The sequence below is a fragment of the Phoxinus phoxinus genome (genome assembly GCF_949152265.1).
Source record: "Phoxinus phoxinus genome assembly, chromosome: 12".
NCBI lineage: Eukaryota > Metazoa > Chordata > Actinopteri > Cypriniformes > Leuciscidae > Phoxinus > Phoxinus phoxinus.
In genome coordinates this window covers 24,410,940-24,432,773 of record NC_136887.1, presented here as the reverse complement: position 1 = coordinate 24,432,773, position 21,834 = coordinate 24,410,940, and the positions used below count along the sequence as shown (strand labels likewise).

Below are 21,834 nucleotides of genomic sequence, written 5' to 3'. Positions count from 1 at the left end.
TAGGAATGAAACGCATTAGTTCGGATATAAACACTGATGTCTAACGGTAGCAATCAAACTAGACCAAATCCCCCTTTAAAAGTAACATGGCGCTTAAAATAACGATTGTATCGATTACATTGTTACGCCACAAGGTGACGACTTGTATTTGGCATTGAATCAATCTCGTTTATTCGTTCAGAGATTCATCCAGTAATGAAACAAATTAAGTCTTAATGAGTGAGTCATTGAATCATTTATTCAAACCAATTCTTTTAAATATTCATTTTGAAATAGACTGCAGCAATTAATATGTTGTCAGAACCTATAGTAATTTACATGTTATTTTATTTAGATGTGTTCAGATTTGTGGGAGAATCGTGATTCTCAATTTATCCAGAATCGTACAGATTTTTTCAGAAGGTTTTGCATATTCATCAAGTATAGTGCCTTTAGAGAAAGTACATTATCAGTGTTTAAACTTAGAACTATAACATAAATTAAGTTCTGAATGGTCAGAAAAGCTCTATATATTTATATATTTATTACTTGAATTGAAAGGATCTTTGCCATATTGCCATTTGTTATGGTATGAGGATACCAGTTGGTTTCAGTTCAGGCCACATATTAACTAGCCTGGGAAAACCCAGACCACTTCCGGCAAATTTAGATTTGCTCTGCAAGTGGGTCTGGCAAAGAGCCCATTGAAACCCATTTCCAATCCGCCGAAATCGCGGCACCAATCAGAAACGTTTTACACGATGACGACAGAGCAGAGACGGTGACGCAGATTTTGTACATTACAGACATGGATGCCGCCGTGGAACATCACAGCATCACTCGTTCGAATCAGCTATCGCGTCTGTTTCAAGCGATTTAAAATGGTCATTTTCGTTAACACAAACAGAGAATTGCTGAGAGTCTCGAGATGTTTCTCCGTCGCTCTGCATACGTCATGTCATTCATCGCTCTGATTGGTTTTAGATCTTTCCGACGTCCGTTGGTGACGCCCCTGTGGAAATGAATTGTCTATGGAGCTTTGCCAGACCCTTACTCAGTTACAACTGAGAGGGTCTGGGTTTTCCCAGGCTACATATTAACCCTAATTGCTTAAAAAAAACATCTCTATGTTCGTTGGTTACTGTCTTGTGTTGCAAACGTATTTGGAGTGATATTTAAAATAATGGATGAGATGTCAGCCTCTGGCAGAAGTCTTTTAAATTATAGTTTGGTAAAATATGACTATATTATCATCATGTCTTGGTTGGTTCATTTCTACCCATTGTATCTGTGCCATATCACTCAACATGCTATAGGTCACCTCACAGTCGGTTTCTTAGCAACAGCCACTCCTTGTTTACATTTTCATTGTGAGTCTCATTTAGTGTTCACAATCCTCAAGAGATATTCTGTCTATTGCATACGCACAAATTAGTGCCTTGTTATTGGTACCTTGCAGAGAGCCCAAATGCTTTACTTTTACTATCAGATTCTGCTGATTTGATGGATAGCTGTGTTTTTACTAACTGTATTTCACTCATTTGTTTGTTTTGTAGTTCTCGCCTCACTTCAGGATATTGTCACTATCTGTATAAGTAGATTTGAGATGATAACTACTTCTTTTTAAGCTCCCTCGTTTACAGCCTCGCATATTGTTGTTGGCTTTTCTCATCTCGTTGCTATCATGTGCAAACGATGCCTCTACAAAGGCCAGCGTTCCTTCTCAAATATTGACCCGAATAAAAACCTACCACCAGCATCTGGATACCGCCTCCTCATGAACCGACAAACAACGACAACAAAATGGCAACGTGTAATCTCTCTCCCATCACTGATCTCTGAAAGTCATTACAGCTATTCTTCTTTACTCCAGTCCTCTCTTGTATTGAGAGATTTAAATGGATGAATGGGGGAAGGGGAGCGTTATTTTATAGTAGTGTGTTTTATTGCGGTGGTGTTTGCTTTGTGCTGTTTTTCTCCGCAGGTTACACAGGTGATGGTCCAGGCCAACATTCACATCAGCTCATTCAAACATCGTATCAGGAGTATATGCCTTGTGTAATTAAGAAATTTATTGATACACATACTAGATGTCCTAATGTTATTCTGGTTCAGCACCTAAAAAATGTGTCTTTTGCAACAGTAGCTGCAGAGTTGGTTCATGGGTGATCATTGAATAATTACGCAATTAGGCTGCAGTTAGTTGGTAGAAAGAAAGGTCTTCCTGTACACCCTTCCCATGGGGTTTTATTAACCAGGATGAATCTGAAAGCTGTCTAAACATATCACAGTACTGTGGACTTATCAGCCTTTCACAGAATAATATCACCACATTCAGAGTGAATGGACTCATGGACAATACCACAACATGTTGGTAAGAGCTTACAGTATGTTTTGTAGTTTAATAAACCTGTGCTATTTTGGAGATAAAACATGAAGTGGCTGGTTAGATTATGCGTTTAATTTCACCCCTGAGTATATTCCGGCTCTTACTTCATACTAAAGAGTCGGTCCCCGTACCAGTCCTATCTTAGCGTGCTTATTACTGAATAAAGAAAGATGGACTTTTTTTTAACTTAGTCTGCAGATTCATACCATTTAACTGATATGTAATCACTTTATGGAAATGTAAGTGACCTCCTTTCATGTTGCACCTCCTCTTCCATATTGTCATAGTCAAGACCGCATGACGTGACTAGAAGAGAACTGCACCACATATTGCACACGGCCCCTGCAGCTCTACAGGGCCAAAGGCAAACCTTACATAACTTATGATAAATGGCATGAATGTCAGTTATTTTGGGCCAATTGTGTCAGCTATAAAGTATTTTATGATGCATTATAATCGAGGAGTGCCAGCCTCGCAGCAAGGAGTGTATGACTTAGTTTTAGAGCATGATGGTTTTATCAATGTCTGCTGGACTAGATAAATACAAAGACAGATATGAGTTGCTCCAATTACTTGGTATAGTCAGGAAAATGACGACAGTTATTAGGTGGGAATTTAGAACTTGATTTATTTCTATCTGTCTGTCTGTCCAAAAAAATGACAACTAAAATATCTACATTCTATTACCCAGATTTGTTTAAGATCGATTTGGATGAAGGTATAAATGCACGTATTACATTTAAAAATATTTTGAAGGTCTAGAACAATGAGGATGACAACAATGATTCAGTTAGTAGACTTCGCATACAAGTGCAGTTTTGCCCATGTGGACATCTGATGAAGTTTATGTCCAGACCTGTTTGGAATGCTCTTTGCATTTAACAGCCGGCATCAGTTTCGTTGTACCCTCAGCTTTCAGATTTTTAGCTGATTTCAGGCAAGAGTTGTGTTTCTCATGCATGCTTTTTTTCACAAGGCCTCAAGCATACAGAAAGGAACTTCAAACAGTTAGTTTCTCTTTCAGTGACAGTGAGCTAAAATGTGAACTTTGAATTTTACTGCTTTACAGCTAGCGAAAACCCTGTTATGTCTGTGGTCCTATCAACTGTAGAATGCGAGCCGTGTCATCGCGGGCTCTTTAGGGTTCCTAGAATTTTATTTTGTAGCATGCAAGTGCAAGGCAGACATGTTTTTCTGCTGTATTCAGGGTGCATTTTTCCCTCCTTGTGCAGACATATGCTGTGACATGTTGGTATTGGTATGAGTGTAAACACATCGGGGATGGGTGAGTCAAGATGGCGGGGGTGGCGCTATTTCACAACAGTGCATATGTCGCCATAGACGAAAGCATTTTAAATACTGCCCCAGGAGAGCTAGAACGTCCCCAAACGGTTGCATAGTAGAACCAAACAGGCGTTGAATTCAATGCATTTTGAAGTTAGTTGAATGTCATTTTACTCAAGTGTGAGATCGATAATCTAGATGTTTTTGCAGAAACTAAATCATAAGCAGAATAAAACAATGCAAGTGTCACACGTGTGTCATAGATTACAGATTCTAAACATAGTCAGATGATTGTGAGTGAGAGGGAGGTGCAAACACTTGGCTTAGGAGTCTTAAGGTAGTATATCAGGCTGAAAGCCCTGAGTTTCTCCAGTCTTGTCATGCTCTGAATTGCTCCTGCATAGAAGCCAAAACATTTAGTCTTTGTACTGAAATATCTGAAATGTTTTTCAAATGTCTTATGCCGCTGGAAACAGCGCAGAATGCAGTTCAAAAGATTCCAACAATTAGATGCTGGAAGGTTCTTCAAGCAGAACGTCAAAATGTAACCGTTGTATAGTTACAATACATGCAATCAATGATGTGTTTGTACAGCTCATATTGGATTTTTTATTAATGTAGTACATTTTAAATTTAGAATTTTAATACCAGCACATCCCTAATATAATTCCAATGTCACAAACAATGCCATTTTGCAAATACTAGCAGTTGTAGGAAAATTTTTACCTTTTGGGCCTCAAAGTTTAAGGTACAACAATAACTTTTGTCTTTTTTAGCCCCTGTGGCAATTTCCTGTCCTGTTTTCACAAGTCTGACGTGTCTTCCTATCTGTGGTGTGCGGCCTGTTGCCACATAGTAGAAAAAGATCACGGGGAAGAACATTTTTAACATTATGTAGCTCACACCATGTGCCTTTTAAGACGTCCATCAGTTGTGTTTAGCTCGCTGCTGGTAAGATATAATCTGCTTACATTTTTAAACATCAGCCCTTCTCTTGGCCATCAGCATCTGTTCCAATGCCTGACGACTCTACATCCACGTAGAGGAAATAGCTACGCGATTAGTCGCAGATGAACCCTGAGACTGAGAGTAAGAGATGTGAGAGAGGAAGTGAGTAAGGGTGCACCAAGTTCTGTTCCTCATGTTGTGTTCTCAGTAATTAACCCCGGTCTGTGACACCCATGCTACATGGAATTGAGTCTAGAAAACAGTTGGTTTCTAATTGAGAATATATGTATTTTTTAAATTATGAGATTTGTGTTTGTGAGCTCGGTCTTGATGGTTTTAGTTGATAATACATTGTTTGATTGTGTGTGTGGTGGTATCGCCTCATTTGGATGATATCTGAGATAAGTCAAGGTGTCTGAAGATGTTTTCTTTTAGAATTCGGAGAAACAGACTTGTTTTGTTCTTCTCAGAAACAAACCGCTGAAGGGTGGCATGATCTGATGGTGATGAAGATGGGGGTTCAGTGTAAAAGTAGGGACCCTTTAAAAAAAAAAAAAAAAAAATTCAACAAATGTGAATTGATGAGTAGACCGTGTGCCATGCTGTTATGGTTAAAGAATAATGTTTTATTACAATAGTGGTTACCAACTAAATATAAATATATTGCAGTCAAACATTTCGAAAACACAAACAAGTGAGAAAATACGGAATCTAAGAGGAAGGGGAAGAAGTTTCCACTCTCAAAATGAGAGAGAAGTGTTCGCTTGTTTGTGGTCTAACAGTCAGGAAGTAGCAGAAACCGACTGCTCAGTGATGCATTTCCTGTCACTGCACGATTCACAGGTCAGTTGTGGCTGTTCTTTTTCCTTTTGCATTTAAATGTGTTTAGTTTAGGGTTCCTTTACCATGGCTTAAAGTTTGATCAACTGGAAACTCATTTCGTAGTATAGGTTGTATAATTTTAAGTAGTAAACCATCCATTTGCAACTTCTAGTACCAGGTAAACTGAACTAAAAGTGGTTGGCTGACATTTTCATAAAATGGCATTTGAATTATCTTAATTTTTTTTGGAAAATCATTAATGGGGGGGATGCACTCTCATCTCCTCAAACAAGTTTCCATCTGGGAGAGATCAACACAACTGATGTAAACCAAGCGTCTTTAGACCCTAGTGAGTTTAGTGGCAGGGATTTTGCCTTCACCTGGCCTCAGTCTCTCCTCCCCAGCCTGTAATGTTTGGAGAGCTGAGCTCCAGGCTCAAAGATAACAGCTCCTGTCTCAGGTGGGTGTGGGCCCCTTGACTTTTTCTAGCACCTTGAGGGGGAGCGGAAAAGTACAAGACTTGAGAGATCAGATTAAATTTGCTTCATTCCCTGCAAAGCTAGCAGAAGGTAAAGCCTTTCTTCTCTGTTCTCGGTTTCAGCATGGCAGACATGGCGGTTCTCGAAGCAACGTGTTTGTCTCTCTCTCCGCTTCTTTTTCCGTCATTCCCTTTCCCTCACAAAGACTGCTCAAGTTTTTATTGTCCTTTTTTAAAATCTTCCCTGATTTTGTGCTTTTATCCTCAAAACACTTTTTGGGGTCTGTATTGGAAACACACTGAATTGTCGACTTCTGTGCCGTGTTGTTGTAGGCTGATGTGGCCATGGGAGTTGCTTGTATGCTCGTCTCATTAATTGCCGTCTCTCTTGTTCTGTTGAATTAGCAAACATTCGCCTCACAGGCCCTTGACCTTTCTCCCTGATGTATAATACACTCTTCTCCACTTCTGCGACCAACAAAAGGGGTGTGTGATGCTGATACTTTCACATCACTTTTAGAAGAAGAGAAAGACAGCCTTTCTCATCAATGTAGGGATATCAAATACCAGTGCTGACACTAAAAAAGAAATGTACTATACAGTCTTTCTGCAGCACTCAGTATGGTACCTTTGCTATTTTTACTGACGTGTGGCTGCTATCAGACATGCATATTCGATTGCTCATCCATAATTGCATGCAAACTTAGTAACGCAGTAATGCGGCTGAGTTTTTTTATCATAATGCTCATTTTGGTGAGCTATAAATGTATACATAGTCAGTTTTGTCTTATCTTGTTGTCAACAAGTGGGACAATAAATTAGAAAATATGTCAACAATCTAACTGTCTACTTATTAATTAACATATATTGTTGATATGAATCAAGCAATAATATTGATACAAAATAAGACACATCACAGGTTCAAAATCATTTATTTATTATAATTCATTTAATTACATATTGCATTTGTAAGACTGGAAAAACTGGTTGGAGAGATAGACTGGTATATGAAACATTATTTAATTTGTTATATTTAAACTACCATTCAAATGTGTTTTTTAAAAATATTATTATTTGTGTTCAGCAATTATAATGTTACAAAATATATTTATATTTCAAATAAAATGCTGTTCTTTAGGCACAACTATTTTCCACGTGATTAATAATAAGAAATGTTTCTTGAGCACCAAATCAGCATATTAGAATGATTTCTGAAGGATCATGTGACCATCAATACTGGAGTAATGATGCTGATTGTCAAGACTGGAGTAATGATAGTAAAATGCAGTTTCTTAGCAACAAACAGTTGTTTTAAATTTGAATAATATTTCACAATATTACACATATCACAATAGTTTTGTTCTATTTTTGCAGCCTTACAAATGCAGCATTGGTGAGCATAAGAGACTTATTTAAAAACAATAAAACAATCTTACTGCCCCCAAACGTTTGAACAGTATTAATATTAAATATTTTAAAAGAAGGTTGTTCAGTTGTATATTATTAAAAATTGGTGCTGTGTACTGTGAAATTGAACATATTGGTATTACTTGGACATAAAGCAGCAGCAGGCTAGTAACGTTTGTCAGGACAGTTTAAGTGATATGTGACTGTATAGAAGAGTAAAGTCCTTAAGTTCATTATCACAGCATTACAGGACTTCACTTGAGTTGAAGCATCACATCCTCACAGGAACTGTGCTAAAAACACCCATGTTCTGCTGAGTCAAGCAGATGACCCTGTTGAAAGAGGCTTTGTCCTCCATATTGATTGAAAGCCTGTTTTTGGCATAATTCCACCCTCAGGGTTTCTCTTCCCTTCAGTAAGTGAGAACAAGCCTTCAGATGTCTCGCACGACACATATATGTTCACTGGCTCACTGGAGGTGTTTTAATATCACATTTTGCTGGTGGAGCGAGCATTGTGGAGTGTGTTTTTGCTGAAACGCTCAAGACTGGCATGTTCTGAAATTCCAGGAATGCCAGGAATGCCAGTCCTCCTTCCTGACCTAGCAAGAAAAGAGCTTCACTTTCCTCCCGCTTTCTCTTAGTCAGTGCCTCTCCAAAAGCCTATAGTGTCCCAAGCTATTTTGAGACTAGTTTTTCTCAAATGTGTTGACATCACCATTGTCATGACGTCACTCCCCACAGAGTAACTAGAGATTGTTTCGCCCTCTCCAAAACCATTTCCATCCATCCTAGTGATGTCATCAGAATAAGGCAGCTCACGATCACACCACATCTTGAATCCATAAGCATTCCCATCAAACCGCTCACCTATGTTAGATGATTATTCGTGTTTGAATTTTGCTTGCTCCTTGATTGAATTCCATTGTCAGGGTGACTCATGGCTTAGTCATTCGTTTGGCTTAAATTACATCCTTTCATGGTCAAAGCTGAACTCAGCTGAGGACGCTACAGGGTCAATAGGGTAAGATGTAGTTGTTCGTAATCATTCACTCTTCAAAACTGGTTATTCTGTCCAACATTTTAGTCAGCGTCTTGCTTCATATTTACTTGTTTTGACAACACAGTCTAGGCGCTTTGCCAGACTCGTACCAGCTGCTGCATCAGGACTCGGACAGACGTTTTTCATGTACACCTCATAGTTTTACCTTGTTTGCGGAGTGTGTATCCTTGGCAGACCTCAGCCATGGAGTGATTCCATGCAAGCCCCACCCTGGAGTGTTTGCTTACTGAAGTCTTGAGTACTGAGTAACTCTACCTCCCTCTCGGCGCCTCTGGATGACGTGCAGCAGGCCTTTGTTTGTGTGCACATGTTGGGACTATAGGCAACTGTTGGCGCATCCCCTTGTATCGTTTACAGGCTGCCGTCACGGTGGCGTGGATCACTCACCGTGTGCCCGGCACGAGGTCTTGTTATATACAACTGGGAATCAGGGCGGAGAGCAGCATGGTGCATGCAATCACAGATTTGCACGATTTTGCTCCCCACCAGGCTCATCTCTCTGTGTGAAACGTTCTCATCAATCCCATATCACGCTTTCATTTGCCAGCACATCACCGTCAAGTGGTGTGAATTACTTCATTACTCCAAAGCAGGGTTGTAGACCATGGCAAGATCGTCTAATAGAATTTCAAGCTGCGAGCTTTGGCTGTGGCATACGCAGCTGCAGTTTGAGGTACGGAGAGCTTTTTTGAATTGGAAAGAAGAACCGAAAATGACATGAGGCCATTTTGAGCTAGTCTGTAAAGGAGGCTGAACTCAGCCAGCCATGCTCTTGTTTGGCGACTTCTGACCCTTGGCTCGCACTACGGAGACTTCATGGGCGAGTGCTTTCCCAGACTGCAGAGGTAGGCATGACCCACTCTGTGTGGTCTTGATTTGCCTGGTATCAGTATAGTTGTGACTTATCATTTTTTAGCACTGTTTATACTACGGATATGGATGATACTTCAAATTGTGCAGTTTGTTGAGAAGAAATGTGCTTTTACTTGATATAAAGTGCTCTAAAATACCCCATAGATTTGCCTTAGAAATTGAGGTAGGAAACCTTGCCATATTTAGAAAACCAATATATAGGGATGCACGATGCATCAGCCAGCCGATATTTGTTAATTTTCTTTTTTTTAAGTTTGAGATTTAAAAAAAGAAAGAAATGAGTACTTTTATTCAGCAAGGACACATTAAATTGATTAAAGGTTACAGTAAAGACATTTATAATGTTACAAAAGATTTCTGTTTCAAATAAATACTGTTCTTTTTAACTTTTGAAAGAATAAATGCGTCAAGGTTTTCTCAAAAATATTAAGCAACACAAGTGTTTTCAGTATTGGTAATAATAAGAAATGTTTCTTGAGCACCAAAGCAGCATATTAGAATGATATCTGAAGGATCATGATGTAGCCTTGTTGTAGACAAAAACATTACAAAATCATACCTACCCCAACCTTTTGAACAGCAGTCTATCTTAGATATATATGGGCCGATCGAGAATAACAACATTTGTTATACTGTACATTATAATGTAGCACTTGTAGCATTTGTTTTATTTATTTAGACATAATAGTTTAAAAGTATAATATGAGCCGTTTGTTGGTTATTGGCTATTACATGAAAATAATAATTATTAATTTAGTATCGGTATCATATATACCTCTCTTAATATATCTCTCTTAATATACTTATACTCTACCAGATCATCAAAGACACTTGAGGATGACCTCTTTTTATTTGACGTAAGCCCCTCGAAACCTACCAGAACACCATAGCAACCACCTAGTTTGGTTAGTGCTAATAATAGGTTGGGCCTCTCTGTCATGGGATACACCATCATGTTCCTCTCTTGGAGAGACAAGGCCACACAAGGCCACACGTTGAAGACGAGACTCCAGCTGCTACAGGGGTCTTGGGCAGAGACTGAGCTAAACAGAACATTAGTTTGAGCTCCCTGCCACCTACACCCACACAAAACTATCTTTCCTATTCTCTTTAACTGCCCCCATTAAACCCTTGTACCCACCCACCCCCACCTACCCCAACCCCCAGACACCATTCAACCTGGTATGCACTTGTGTTGACACACACACACACACACACACACACACACACACACACACACACACACACACACACACACACACACACACACACACACACACACACACACACACACACACACACACACACACACTGTCCTTTCAAAGCAAACAAGCCCCACCCTGCCACAGAGGAGACATGGGCCGCTCCGCTGCCTGCCATTTTACACCCCCTTCAGTGGTTCGTCCAAACCTTCCCTCCTCTCCCCACAGCACTCGTTTAATCTTTAACCAGACTGCAGACCCTTCTGTTCCTTCTCGCCGCCTCAGGGCTGGGAAGAGGTTACTCTTTCTCTCATAGGCCTGTGATTCTTGTGTTTTTGGGTTTCTGTAGTTCAGCTGGCTTCAGCATGAGGAGTGAATGTGGACTTTGGATGAGGGTGTGTTTGGGCCCTTCTACTCTGATAACCAAACCTTGTTTACAGTACCCCTTTGATCAGGCTGTGTGATCTCATATCCTGTGGTGATCCATGCCCCTCACCCCTTCCTCCGCACTGCCACTGCAGAGGTTCACTTATTACATCTGAACCTTGACGAATTAAACCAGGCATTCAAAAATGAAAGTAGACCAGATGTCTCGCTGCTTTTAGTGATTTTTGTCCATCATTTGAAACATCATTCAATCAGAATAGTGTGAATGATATTAGTACTATACCACTATTAGAATTCTACCTGATGCATATTAGCCGATTATTTATATATTCATGGCATGGTCGATAACTGATATTAAAATTCTGTATTATTTTGTCTAAATAAAAAAACTAAAATAAAAAACACACAATTTATATTTGATTTTAAATAATGAAGTAAATATTTAAAATATAATTTTAAATAATAATTTAAATAATCTTAAATAATACAAATATTGTAAATATATTATCTGTGCCATGTATTGGCAAATTATTTAAAATGGTATTTGAAGTAATAAAAAAAATAGTACTTTGAATATTTGAAAAGGACGTTTCAAATATTATTTTAAATAATTGTCTGATAACGGATATGACACCGATATATATTGTGAATACAGGGCGACACAGTGATGCAACAGTTGTATTGTTATGATCTCAGAGGGTAAACAGGAGTCAGAGCCAAAGAAAATGAAACGTGCCAGTGATGAATGAGTTGCTGGAAAGCAGAGTACGTTTTCCACTCGTCCTTTTTCATTCTGCCCGGCCAGACTTCCTCAGAGTCTGTCTTTGAGGCAGCTTTGGGCGTTCTGAGCCAAGAATGGGATTGGTGAGCCGAAAGTCTCCCCAGCAGTGAGCGAATGCTTCACAGAGTCAGAAAATTAGCCTCTCGCCTCAGTCCCAGCGGTACTGTCTCAGGCTCGTCCGGCCATCCCAGCCCTCTCTCTCTCTCTGATAATGTGACACAGCCCATTTCGCTCAGTCGCAGTTTCCTAATGTTCCTTTTCCTCTCTGTTTCTCTCTTGAAGGTTTAGATGCCCCAGACACAGCTGGAGCGAGAAACCTCCTCCATCACGCAGTATCGTTGCCCCGAGTCCTCCCTCACCCTGTCCATCATCTGGAGGAAAAAAAAGTCAGCAGCGTGCAGGACCAAAAAAGGGAACTCTGTTTTTACCTAACAGTGCCTCTCATTTTGTGAAAGCAGCAGATTACCTCAGCAGTGTTCCTGCTTCAGAGTGCTTCCTGTGCCGAGGGGTGTGGTGTGGAGCAAAGCGTCCGGGGAGTGCTTGGAGGGGTAGGAACCCTCTGCCTGTCATCCTGTGTCCTACCCTCTCTCTCTCCCTACAACACCATGACCACTGCGGTCCAGTCAAGCGAGCTTGTCTTTGAGTTCGCCAGCAATGGGATGGATGAAATCAATCAGGTACTTCACAACCACATTTGCTGTTTTCTATGTGAGAATATTCTGATCGGCCCGTCATCGTTGACCTGAAATCTCAGGTCAACGATGACCTTAGCAATCTTTGTTATTAGGCACATAAACTTGGTTTCTCTAAGGTACCGGTACTCTTTTTGTCTATCCAGCTGCACAGGCACGGTCTTAAAATGGGGACAAGGGTTTTTCAAAGGTCTGTGCCTTTGATGCTGGGCATGAGGGGAAGGGAGGGAGGAAGGTGGAGCATTAAGGGTGCAAGGAGAGGGTTTGGAGATCACTGTGTGGGTTGCTGGCAGGGTTCAGATGGAAAGACTGAGATGTACGAATCGCCAGTCAGTCTGAACTCAGTGTGTTTGAATTCTTATACGAAAACCTAGTTGAGAATGAAAGTAGCATTTCAGCTTCAGGACGCTCAATTATGTTGCATACTGTGGCCCCAAAAAGTATTTGGACACTTAAGTCACACTTTACAAATATTTTAATTTAATTGCATTGGATACAATATATTGAATCAAGTGGCTTCTGCAAAGAAGTGCTGCTATAGCTCTTTTCAGGACTGACATTTCTGAGTCACTTTTTCTGTTATTTCAAGTTATTTTTCCTCAAGTTTACACAGGTGTCCTGGGATAAACATGTTCCACAAAGTTTGACAATGTCCAATTCATTTTGTCTTCGTTTTCATCCATTTTCACTACTAGTTTGGAGTCTGGAAGATTTAATGTTTTAGAAGAAGTCTCTTATGCTCAGCAAGGCTGCATTTATTTGATCAAAATGTATAATTGATCAATTTATAAAATGTAATTACAATTGAAATAAGTACATTTTAAAAGTTTGATTTATGCATAGACGGTTAAAGCCCTGTCACCCATAGATCTTAAGCAGGTTTTAGGAACAGCCAGCGAATTCGATTTTCAGGAGCTCAATCTGTTGTTTAGGGTATAAGGAATTAACAATGCGGATAAATATAATGTGGAGCCAAGCCATGTAAGTGCCACTTGGATTGATATATTTGTAATACATTTATACAGTTTTAAATGTGGCTTAAGGGTCCAAATCCTTTTTGGTCCACTGTATGTGTGGATGCCAGCGCGCTGTCGTACTGTTGTGCTTTGGTTTGTTCGGTCTACTCTCTCTGAGTTGAGATGACTACAGAATCATGATCTTAATCTTAAGCGTGTGTTTGTGCAGTCATGTGAATGGATCAGGTGTGACAAGCCTCTTCTCTTACTGACTGAAAGAAAACTGAAATCTAGATTCAGGCCTAACCTGCCTAACTTGTTGAAGCGTGGGAGAAGAGTCCTGTTCCACCCAGAAATCTACTATTGTTTTTAAATGACGTTGGCTTTGCGGTCACTCCCTAAGTCCCCTCACTCCATTACAGCACCCTCGTAAATATGCTCTACCAGTCGCCCTACAGTCTCAGATATCTTTTGACTCCCACTGCTAACAATAGAGGGGCTTTTTGGGGGGACTGCACAAGATAAACCTAGACTCTTCTCACTGTGTGTGCTGGGTTTTCCATACATGGGTGCTGTGAAATATGTCCAGCTGCTTCTCTGGACCGTAATGATTAGCCGTGCTGGACTTTGCAGAGCCAATAATTACCCCCATAAGTCAAGTTGTCGTGTAATGGGAGTGAAATGATATTAAGGCACTGTGTCAGACTTCAGCTTCAGCACGCAACAGCAGTTCTGTGCTAGATCCAGATCTCCAAAGTCACCTAATGCATTTACATGCACAATCTTACACTGATAATCACAGATTAGCCCGACAACATAATGTTACAACCTCTTAAGTGCTGTAAACGTTTTAAGCAGAAAACAACTGGCACAACTAGATTTTTTACCCATGACCTCATTTTCACTCTGTATGTAAACACCTTCACCAACGTTCTGGTGACTTATTTAGTATGCGCATGTCTCGTGTGCATGTCTGTTGATGTCAAAACAAAAGAATTTCTCGTATAAACAGGGTTTTCTTGCATCGTCAGGTTTTCAGAATGAGCTTTGTGCGTGCAGGTTTACTTATTTGTAAAAAATAGGGATCACCGATCACATTTTAGGGGTCGAGTGCAAGTACTGGGCAAGTACAGTACAGTGGAATGATAATTTGAGGGTTAGGGTGTGTAAAAATTTCATTTTAAAGTTATTTTAATATTAAAGGTATTTATAAAAGGTTAATTTTTAAGTAAAATACATTACCTCTTAAATTATTTTAAAAGCATAACAATGTATTAGGTGAGAGATGGAAAATATAGGAATCATATCAGTTATCTTAATTAGTTAACAAAGACAACATTTTAACAAAGACAACAAAGTAAACTATAATTAATCAAACATCTCAGTACTACTTGACATTATATATGACTCTGGCCTCAATGCACTTTGTGCACCTGCCCCCACAATATTGGCAATTTATTTAGACTGCTGTTCAAAGTTTGTCGTCATTAATAAATAATACATTAATAAATAAATAATAAATTAATACTTTTATTCACCAAAGACATTAAATTGATAAAATGTGATATTAAAGACATTTAGAATGTTCGAGAAGTTCTACACTGAAAAAAAGACCTGTTGCCTTAAATTTCTGCCTTGGATGTTTAAGTCATTTCAACTTAAATTACATGAAACGGACTTTAAAAAATCTTATCTTTAAAAAACGTCTAAAAAACTAAAAAAATGGCTTAACTTATTTTGATGAGTTAAAGCAATGTCAATGTAATAGCATATGTTATCATAACTTATTTTTTTGCAGTGTATATTTCAAATAAGTGCTATTCTTTTGAACTTTAAATGCATCAATGAATGCTCAAAATAAATGAATAATGGTTTCCACAAAATAAGCAGCGCAACTATTTTCTACTCCAAATTTCTTGAACACTAAATCATCATATTAGAATGATTTCTGTAGGATCATGTGACACTGACTGGAATAATGGCTGCTAAAAATTCAGCTTTGCCATCACTGGAATAAATTACATTTTAAAATATATAAAAAAGAATATTTCACAATATTACTGTATTTTTGGTCAAATAAATGCAGCCTTGGGGAGCATAAAATACTTTTGAATGGTAGTGCATGTCATAGACATCATTAATAGTGGAATTTCTTCAATACACTGTAGTTTGGCAGCCAGTGTTTATTGTGTGGCAAAGGCTATGCTTTTTACATGCTTTTTACACACTAGCTGTTTTGCATCAACAGTCTATAAAATCACCTGCTCTATGACAGAGCCAGGCTTACATAACTTCTCTTTGTCACATCATACATCGTCCTATAGCTGTGATGACGTGACATCACACAGCTTTAGCGGTCAACAGACTAATTGATTAGTGCTGAAAACCTGTGGCATCACGCCTGGTTAGTGCACAGAGAATCATCAAAGAACCGGTCTCCAACATTGCAAGGGTCTTGTATTGTATGAGTGGGTTAGCATCACCACTGGCATCAGGTAAAGCAGAAGAGAGTGTAACTGCAGAACAAGGCGCTTGTTATCGAGCTTATGCACACAGTAGGAACGCAGAACTCAACTATTCAAATGACCGATCTTTATCTGATGTTTCCCTTTTAGAAATGTGGTTGATAATTCTGAAAAAAAGAGGATGTTAGAGGTTTATGATGGTCTGTTTAAAAAAAAAAAAAAAATAGAGAAGCATTAGTCTTTTTTACTAATGTGCAATATTAAGATATTTACTTTAAAATGTTAACTGAATTAACATTTAAATATTATATTTATCAGCGCAGACCTGTTCAATTTACATCATAAAGTGGTCTAATAACAAAAGCATTTAACATTTTTCATTTTAACAGATATGCTCTGCTATTTTGCATTCACCTGTTCGGCAGAATGAGAGAGGCTATGTAAACCCATCACCAATGTTTTTTGCATAATCCTGATATCTGATGTCTGTAGTTCCAAGGTATGGCAGGACACAGGGCAGCGACTGAACGAATGCACAGAATACATTTCCCACGTTCTCAGCAGTCATGGCTTATGGGATTCACCGGGTGTCTGTCTAGCCTTGTTAAAACTCTTCTCTGAGTATACCGATGAGCAACGCATGCAGAAATATAACATTTAGTTGGTGTACACCAACATTTAAAGAATTGGGGTCAGTAAGAATTTTTATTTTTTAAAGAAATTAATAGTTTATTTCAGTAAGGACACATTAAATTCAAAAGTCAAAAGATCAAAATTCAAATCGTGCAAAATATTTCTGTTATAAATAAATGCTGTTCTTTTAAACTTTCCATTCACTGAAGAATCCTGAAAATAATGTATCAGTTTCCACAAAAATGTTAAGCTGCACAACTGTTTTCAACATTGATGGTAATAAGAAATGTTTCTTGAGCACCAAATCAGCATATTTAAATGATCTCTATGGATCATGTGACACTGAAAACTGGAGTAATGATGCTGCTGAAAATTCAGCTGTGACATCACAGGAATATGTATTAAAATAGAAAACGTCCATCCATCCCAGCATATGGGCCCCAGGCAAGGGGAGACCCTGAACAGATGGCCTGTAAATAGCCAAAAAATATTTTCATTTGTAAAATTTCACAATATTTCTGTTTTATTATATTTTTGATCAATTTAATGTAGTTTTTTTTTTTTTTTTTTTTTTTTTACAGACCCCAAACTTTTGAACAGTAGTGCATACCCAGATTAAACAGTAGCTAAATTCAAGTGTTCAATTTAGCAATAGCTAAATTCTATTATTCATCCTCAAAATGATTTCGCCATTGAATCTGTTTGTAGTAGTTTGGAGTTTGTGTTACACTACTGAATGAATTATTCTGGCCTTGAACTGAGATTTGGAAAGCCAAACCCATTGAGTCTCTGGGGGGAAATGCCATAACAACAGCAAATAGTCCAAGCATGATGGAACAAAAACAGAAAAACCTGCCAAAGGAAGATGTAAGATGGCTTATGCGTTTCACAATATTGTTTCCAAAGAGACAATATTTCAAGCATTCCTGCAGTACTGTATTACATTAATCAGTTATTGTTAAAATGTGTTTGTTTGTGCGTGCGTGCGTGTATGTGATTAATTTCATTGGCCAGGAACAAGCAAAAACATTTTGCATGTTGTTCCTGTTTTGATCATCTTCATACAGTTGCACAACTGGAAAGGTGAAAAACTGCATTCTACTGCCATCTAGTGGTTACATGACACAATAGACACACGCATTCATGTATTCCTACAGTACCTAGTGAGTTTAAAAAAAGGGCAGAATAAATCCTGAAATTTAGTCCCTGTGGGAAAGCAATCACTTGATCACCGGTCCTAAACCTCTGGGGCCCCTAAGCAAAACTTAGGGGGCCCATGTTAGTGCATAAAACAGACCAGATGATGCATGATATCAGTAACGTTCACTTTCAATTAATATTTTTTTTCTAGTTTTTATTTATACATCACATTCATGTAAGAGCAAAAGATAAAAGTATTTACACCAAAAATATAAACAACTATAAACTAAGAAATAAAACTGATTTAAGTCTAAATCACTGAAAGACAAAACATTAAACTGGCAGTATACAATAAAGATGAATTATATCCAAATTTGGGTATATATACATATTATACTCAACAACAACAAAAAAAGCTTAGCTTCAATAGTTCTCTAAATAGGCCAACTTTATACTAATGTGCATTGTTTTTAAAGCACTGACAGGAGTCACACGAGACAGGACTGAACAGGAATGTGTTTATTCTTAAAATACGTATAAGAACGTTTTGATTATTGATGTACTGGCACAAACTGAAAATTACATTGCTTCATGAGGCATTTCTAACAAATCAGTGGACGTAATAAATTAATTGCATTGTTTGTCGAGACTAAATAAGACTAATACGTTATAATATTACAAAAATACCTACATTCTTGCTCTTTTGCTTCACGTTCTTGGTGCTTTTTCTTTCATTTTTCTGCCCTGGACTGATAGGTTAATTTGGAAGCCATAGCCATATAAGACACGTCATTATCTGCCACACTGCACGATGTCTGTGTCCAAAACCGTAATTAAAAATATATTAAATCATTAAGTATTAAAAAAAAAATTATAATTCCACAGGGTCAGGGTCCCCCTGGTGTTCTGGGTCCGTATGCAACTTGTATACTTCGCGTATATGGAGGATCGGCACAAGGCTCACAATGAACAGTTGCATAATTTAAGTGCCCCTCGCCCCTCTTACAAGTGTCAAAATAAAGGCCACCAGACTTCGATCAGACTGTAGTTTCTCTTGAATTATTCCCGCTCTGTCAATGTTCACTTATTATTCTGACATGTTTTGCATAGTTTGCACATATCCTCTGCCAAAGGCCTAATGAGAGCTGCTAGCCGGCTAATGAGATTCGGTTGGACACACACACACACACACACACACACACACACACACACACACACACACACACACACACACACACACACACACACACACACACACACAGTGTCACTCACTCAGCGATGCTATCTTCAGCTCCAGTTTTCCCTGGAAATGGATTGTGTGTGTGTGTGTGTTTTTTTTTTTTTTTTTTTTTTTTTATGTAGGAAAGCCCTTCACGTTGATTTTACTAACATGCCTGACTCGTCTAGACTGCCTAAAAGAATAAGAAGGCATAAAGGGCAGAATAAAGACGTCTTTTATTAAGTATGTTGGTGTATTTTGGCAGTGTTGACTGTGGTGTGGGGTGAGTAATGGTCTCTTGTGGCTTGAGTCCAGTACCAACCATTTCCTCTTTCCCTCAATGTGATCTCCACCCTCACTCAGGAATGCTGGTGGAAATGAGGAAGCCTGAAATGGTGTTTTTGGCATGAAGCTCATTACACTGGGAGCAAACAGGGTCATGTCTAAAGAACCTTACTGGAACTATGATACGTTTGTGCTTACATCATTTAATCACATGATACCACAGGCTTGTCTCTAGCCTTATTGTTATACTGACACATAGTAAGAGTCCAACCAAGTGACTGAACCGGCTCAGGTTAAAGCCATTATGAATGGGCCATTAACTTCTGCCTCTGTGAGTATGAGTAACCTGGACGATTGTGGATTTGAAGCTTTCATCTGCAGGGAAGGGGCAAATTTATGTGTTTTAAAGCAATTATGGTGCACTTTACTGCCTTTCTGCTGAAAGCACTGCATGGCGGTTGATTTTAGATCAATGGTGCATTTATCTCTCTGTTTGTTCTCCCACAGCTGGACGACCCTTCAGTGTTCCCGGCGGTGATCGTGGAGCAGGTGCCCGCTGCCGACCTCATGCAGGTGTACTCTGGACTCGAGGCAGATGAGGTGACTAATGGCATCATGGTGGACTCCATTCAGGATGTGGTGGAAGAGAACATCATGGGAGATGTAGGGCTGTCTGGTGAGTCCAATAAGTGATCACAATTATAGATGGCATGTTTTTTTTTAAAAAGAATCCCAGCATCCCTCACACCTGAAGCAGTCCACAACACAACTTGTTAATGTTGTCTTTTGAAGTCTCTTATACTCACCAGGGCTGCATTTATTTAAGCATACTGTATGTCTTAACTTTCCCATTTGATCAGTTTAATGCATCCTTGCTGAATACAAGTATACATTTTTTGTTAAAAATATATTTCTGTCGTCAGTTTTGAACTATAGTGTGTTCCTATTTAATGAGACAATAATATAAAAAAATATAATTTAGTGTGAAATTTAGTTATTGTCATTCAACTAAACTGTAAACAAAAAACGTATTACACATTTGTATATGTCTATATAGAAAAACATTAAGACCATAATGGACTGTGACAAATCAACTTTATCGATTTGTTCTTTAAATATCCAAGAAAACTACTCTCAAGCACTTTTAAGTGGAACCCATAATAGTGAAACCCAAAGTTAATGTTTGTCAATTGATGTAAATGTTTTATCCACAGTAGAGACCTCCGTCTCAGACGGAGAGGACAATATGGAGACCATCGAGGCGGCTGAGGCCCTGCTGAACATGGAATCTCCCAATAACATCCTGGATGAGAAACGCATGAGTATGTGATGACCCACTGTCAAGTTTACATGGTCTTTTTTTTTCTTTTTTTTTAGAAATGATTGTGGGAAGACCTCTTAAAGTCACTTGGCACACATACTGATACTATTTCTCATTTCAGTTCTGTCTGTGAATGTTTAAGCAAACAAGCATTCTAATACTTGACCTCTGCCCTTCTGTAGTTCACACATATGGGACTATGCTGGAATCAGACCTGACCTACATTTCCCTGCGTCCAGAGCAGCTCTCAAACGGCTGCATGGATTGTCCCCTGGATGAGGAGACGTCCTCTATGGATGAGATCCCTCAAAAGAACCTTTCCAAGCCAGTCAGGAAAACCAAAGGTACCACAATCCTCCAGTAGAAGGCAGTGATTTGTTTTTGCTGCATTATATTAAAAACTGAAGATGAGACTAAAGAATGAAAGATTGTTAAAAAAACAACCAAATACATCTGATTCTTTTTTTTCTTCTTATTTTGAAATTGTTAACATATATTTAATTGATCTGATGGTCTGGGAAGTAACTATTTTCTTGCATTCATCCTGCAGTGCGCAAACCAAGACCAGTGCGGCCCTGTTCTCCGATCACCAATCCAACTCTCCCACTTAAGAAGAAGAGCAAAGAGGGCAAAGGTGAGCAAAATCTCGGATCACCGCATGGTAGTAAAAGAGAACAAGTTAGAAGCTACCGCTTTTCTCTCTCCTGAATGCATCATGAGTCGCTCTTACTGCCAAAGAGAGGCAGTGCTGCGACTGTTTAATTGATGAGGTGCTCTCAAAGTGCTGCGTTTGTGAGGGAACTAAAAGTGATAGCAGGCTGGAGGGCACATCGATGCTGTCCTGATAGAGGCCCCTTATGCATGCGCCCCATTCCCAGCTCAGAGAGGAGGCCGGCCGCATACATATACATCACCTTGACACCCCGGCCTGTTCTCTCTATGGCTCTCGCACTGCCGGGGTAGCTGTTTTTAACCACTTCTGGCCAAAGCACATGACAAACAAGAATAATCTAGTGCCAGGCCCCTCTAATTAATTTCCAGCCCAGCGTAAGGCTACCATGAAGGGAGAATTGATTTATTAAGGTTATGAGAAAGAATACAATAATTGCACCTCTGCCAGTTCTGCTGGTTAAATAAGACCTGTGGATTCACATGTGAAATATGAAAGTTGTTTAAGCTTTTTTATAAGTCTAAACTTTTAATGAGTCGTCAGAGAAATATAAAAGACCCTTATTCTTGTAGGTAACACTATCTACCTGTGGGAGTTCCTCCTGGCCTTGCTGCAAGACAAAAACACCTGTCCTAAATACATCAAATGGACGCAGAGAGAGAAAGGCATTTTTAAGCTGGTGGACTCCAAGGCCGTCTCCAAGTTGTGGGGCAAGCACAAAAACAAGCCTGATATGAACTACGAAACCATGGGCAGAGCGCTCAGGTGAGCCAATGGTTACAAACACTTCACCCAAAGGGACCAATCATGCCAGAGGAATTGGTTTTCCTGACCTCCTGCT

At 39.0% G+C, this 21,834-nt stretch overlaps 1 protein-coding gene across 3 annotated transcripts in view; it reads left to right on the top strand.

Moving 5' to 3' along the window:
• elf1 (E74-like ETS transcription factor 1) overlaps positions 1-21,834 on the top strand; it is a 41,249-nt gene that overhangs the window by 15,578 nt on the left and 3,837 nt on the right. For all 3 annotated transcript variants that reach the window (XM_079630063.1, XM_079630062.1, XM_079630064.1), the window contains 6 exons: positions 11,895-12,289; positions 19,510-19,678; positions 20,217-20,324; positions 20,506-20,667; positions 20,874-20,957; positions 21,566-21,758. In XM_079630063.1, coding sequence (XP_079486189.1) covers positions 12,218-12,289; positions 19,510-19,678; positions 20,217-20,324; positions 20,506-20,667; positions 20,874-20,957; positions 21,566-21,758 — 788 coding nt within the window. In that variant the 5' untranslated portion in view covers positions 11,895-12,217. The remainder of the gene's footprint in view (positions 1-11,894; positions 12,290-19,509; positions 19,679-20,216; positions 20,325-20,505; positions 20,668-20,873; positions 20,958-21,565; positions 21,759-21,834) is intronic.